At 66.2% G+C, this 2,302-nt stretch overlaps 1 protein-coding gene and 1 pseudogene across 17 annotated transcripts in view; both read left to right on the forward strand.

Annotated features, from left to right (window-relative positions):
- The first annotated feature begins 606 nt into the window (after positions 1-606).
- The window catches only part of MEMO1 (mediator of cell motility 1), a 140,423-nt gene continuing 138,727 nt past the window's right edge, over positions 607-2,302 (forward strand). For 8 of the 16 annotated variants that reach the window (XR_013526684.1, XM_054245069.2, XM_078349571.1 and 5 more), the window contains exons 1-2: positions 607-906; positions 1,359-1,436. Coding sequence is in view for 7 of the 16 variants with exons in the window: in XM_054245069.2 (XP_054101044.2) it covers positions 642-906; positions 1,359-1,436 (343 nt within the window). In the remaining 9 variants the exon portion in view is untranslated. Of the gene's footprint in view, positions 907-1,292; positions 1,437-2,302 lie in introns of those variants that run through there. The other 8 variants (XM_054245061.2, XM_078349572.1, XM_035272866.3 and 5 more) reach the window with 3 other exon arrangements.
- The window catches only part of LOC128929647 (non-histone chromosomal protein HMG-17 pseudogene), a 50,306-nt pseudogene continuing 49,534 nt past the window's right edge, over positions 1,531-2,302 (forward strand). The window contains exon 1 of the transcript XR_013526688.1: positions 1,531-2,114. The product of XR_013526688.1 is annotated as a non-histone chromosomal protein HMG-17 pseudogene (transcript). The remainder of the gene's footprint in view (positions 2,115-2,302) is intronic.

A 2,302-nucleotide genomic window follows, 5' to 3' on the forward strand; every position in this document is an offset into this window, starting at 1 on the left:
AGAAATTCTTTATTCCTGACATTTATGTGGATTTGTAAGATGGGATTTGTAAGATGACAAGGGTGGAAATGATATTTGTTGTATGCCCTGTTAGGCTCTTCACATTCAGCATCTTTTATAATCCTAGGTACACTCCTTGAGTGTCCTCATTTTACAATTGAGGATAACTGTGACTAGTTGTATCAAACACTTTAGTTAGGGAGATAACATGCACCTACATAAATACATTATGAAACAAGATGAATGGTTACAGTGTCAAAGCCACCATTAGGTGGTAAGGGTGACCCTGTGAAGCAAAAACTAGCATTTGCAGGACCACAGGCACACTTTACCACGTGCCTGCTTCTACAAATGAACTTCCCGGCGTGGCCACCCTAGGAATGAGACCTTGGGGGTGCGAATCCATGGAAGATGCCTGTGTATGGTGGGGAATACCACCGGACTGTCCTCGTGGAAAGCCGCATCCACGAGCCCTAGGTGCCCTCCATTTGAGGAAGTTGGCTGGGGGAGGGGGCTTGCCTTGCGGCTGCGTCCTGCTCCCCGCGCCCTGCCCCCACCTCCCAGCCTCTGCTGCCGCTAAACCCCGGAGAGCGGAGCGTGCACGTTGAGATTCCTCGCCGGGCCTGGCAGCGGTGCTGGGCATGCTCAGTGGGCAGGACCCGTTAGAGTGGCGAGTAAGGAAGCGTTGGCTCTTCTCCGCGTCTGCCTTCCCCGGTTCAGGCCCCGGTCCTGGGCTTTTGTGTGCGCGGAGCTGCAGCCACCTCTGCCTCTTCGCGGGGCTGCCCGACCCCAGATGCCGTCCGGCCTGTCCGCTTTCCGCCGTTAACCTCACCGTGCGGCCGGGAGGAGGAGCGGGGCGGGGCCGGCGGCTGGCGGCCGGGCTGGAAGGCCCTGCCAGGGGTTGGGGTGGGTGCGGGGAGCCCCGCGGGGGGTGGGGGGCGGGGGCGGGCGCGGGCGCGGAGTCACGGGGGTGGGGTCACCGGCGGTGGCTCGGGGAGGCCAGCTGGGAGGGGAGGGGGGCCGTGGGGGCGGCTCGGCGGAACCAGCCCCGGCTGGGCAGCAGCGGCGACGCCGGGGGCTGGGGCCAGGGCTTTCTGGGCTTCGGTGAAGCCACCGTGGGCCCCATCTTCCGGCGGTCGCCGGAGTTTGTGGTGATTGTTGCTGCCGCCGCCACCGCCCCGGCTGCCATCTCCTCCTCCTGGGCCGCCGCCTCCTCCTCTTCCTCCTCCTCCTGGGCCGGGCTGATCCCCTCCCCGCTGCCGCCTCCTCCTGGGCTGGGCCCGCGGTGTCTCGTCCCCTCGCGGAGCCGCTCCTGCTGCCGCCGCCGCCGCCTCCTCATTCATCCTCGTGCACCATAGGCGGCACAGGCACCAAGATGTCCAACCGAGTGGTCTGCCGGGAAGCCAGTCACGCCGGGAGCTGGTACACAGCCTCAGGTAGGGCCCCAGGCCGCCGGCCCGCCCGCTGCCGCCGCCGCCTGGCTCCGCGCCCGGCCGGCCGAGGTCGGCGGCCCGGCCCCGCGGCGGCGGCGGGCGGGGACGAGGGCGCGGACGGGCCGCCGGGCCGGACCGCGTGGGGAGTGAGCGAGCCGAGGCCGGCCTCGCCGCCTCCCCCATCCGGGCGGCGGGCATCCCGCGCAGGCAGCTCAGGGACGGCCGGCCTCAAGCTCGCCGGAGTTGGGCGAGAGGGAGAGTTGCCGCCTCGGCAGCCTGCGCCCTCCCTCGGGACCAGGCTCGAGGAAGGAACGTGCTCCCGGACCTGAGCCGACTTGTCGCCGCCTCCGGCTCGCGGGAAGGGGGCGGCCGGCCCCTGCCACCCCCGGGAAGGACGGTGTGCCCGGCGCCGAGCCCCGCTTCCCCACGTCTCAGGGCAGCGAACCTCCGCCCTTCTACCTAGCCAGGGACCCTTTCCTTTTCTCTCCGGTCTTCCTTGCCTTCCCCGCCGGCGGTCCGGGGAGCGCCCTCGCCCAGAGGGAGTTCTGTCGGTCTGTCCCCGAGCCCCCGCGCCCGCAGCCGATGAGGAAGTCTTCTCGCCCGGTGGCTCTGGCGCTGGAGAAGGAGGCAGCGTTTTTCCGCACCTTTTAAAGGGCTCTGCTGTCTTGCAAGGAGTGAAGGGTAGCACTTTTTCACGTTACCAGACTACAGGCGAGGTTTCTGCATGGGGAGATCTGTCAGAGGAGGGCCTTTCAGGGATTTGCCGCTTTGTATGCTGGGGCTGGGGTGGAAGTACTGCTAAGCAGGGGCTTGGGGGGGCCTCCCAGCTCTTTTGTCAGTGTTTGCATTGTTACTGTCATTCACCAAAG

This window comes from Callithrix jacchus, chromosome 14 (genome assembly GCF_049354715.1).
Source record: "Callithrix jacchus isolate 240 chromosome 14, calJac240_pri, whole genome shotgun sequence".
In the NCBI taxonomy this organism is placed as follows: Eukaryota; Metazoa; Chordata; class Mammalia; order Primates; family Cebidae; genus Callithrix; species Callithrix jacchus.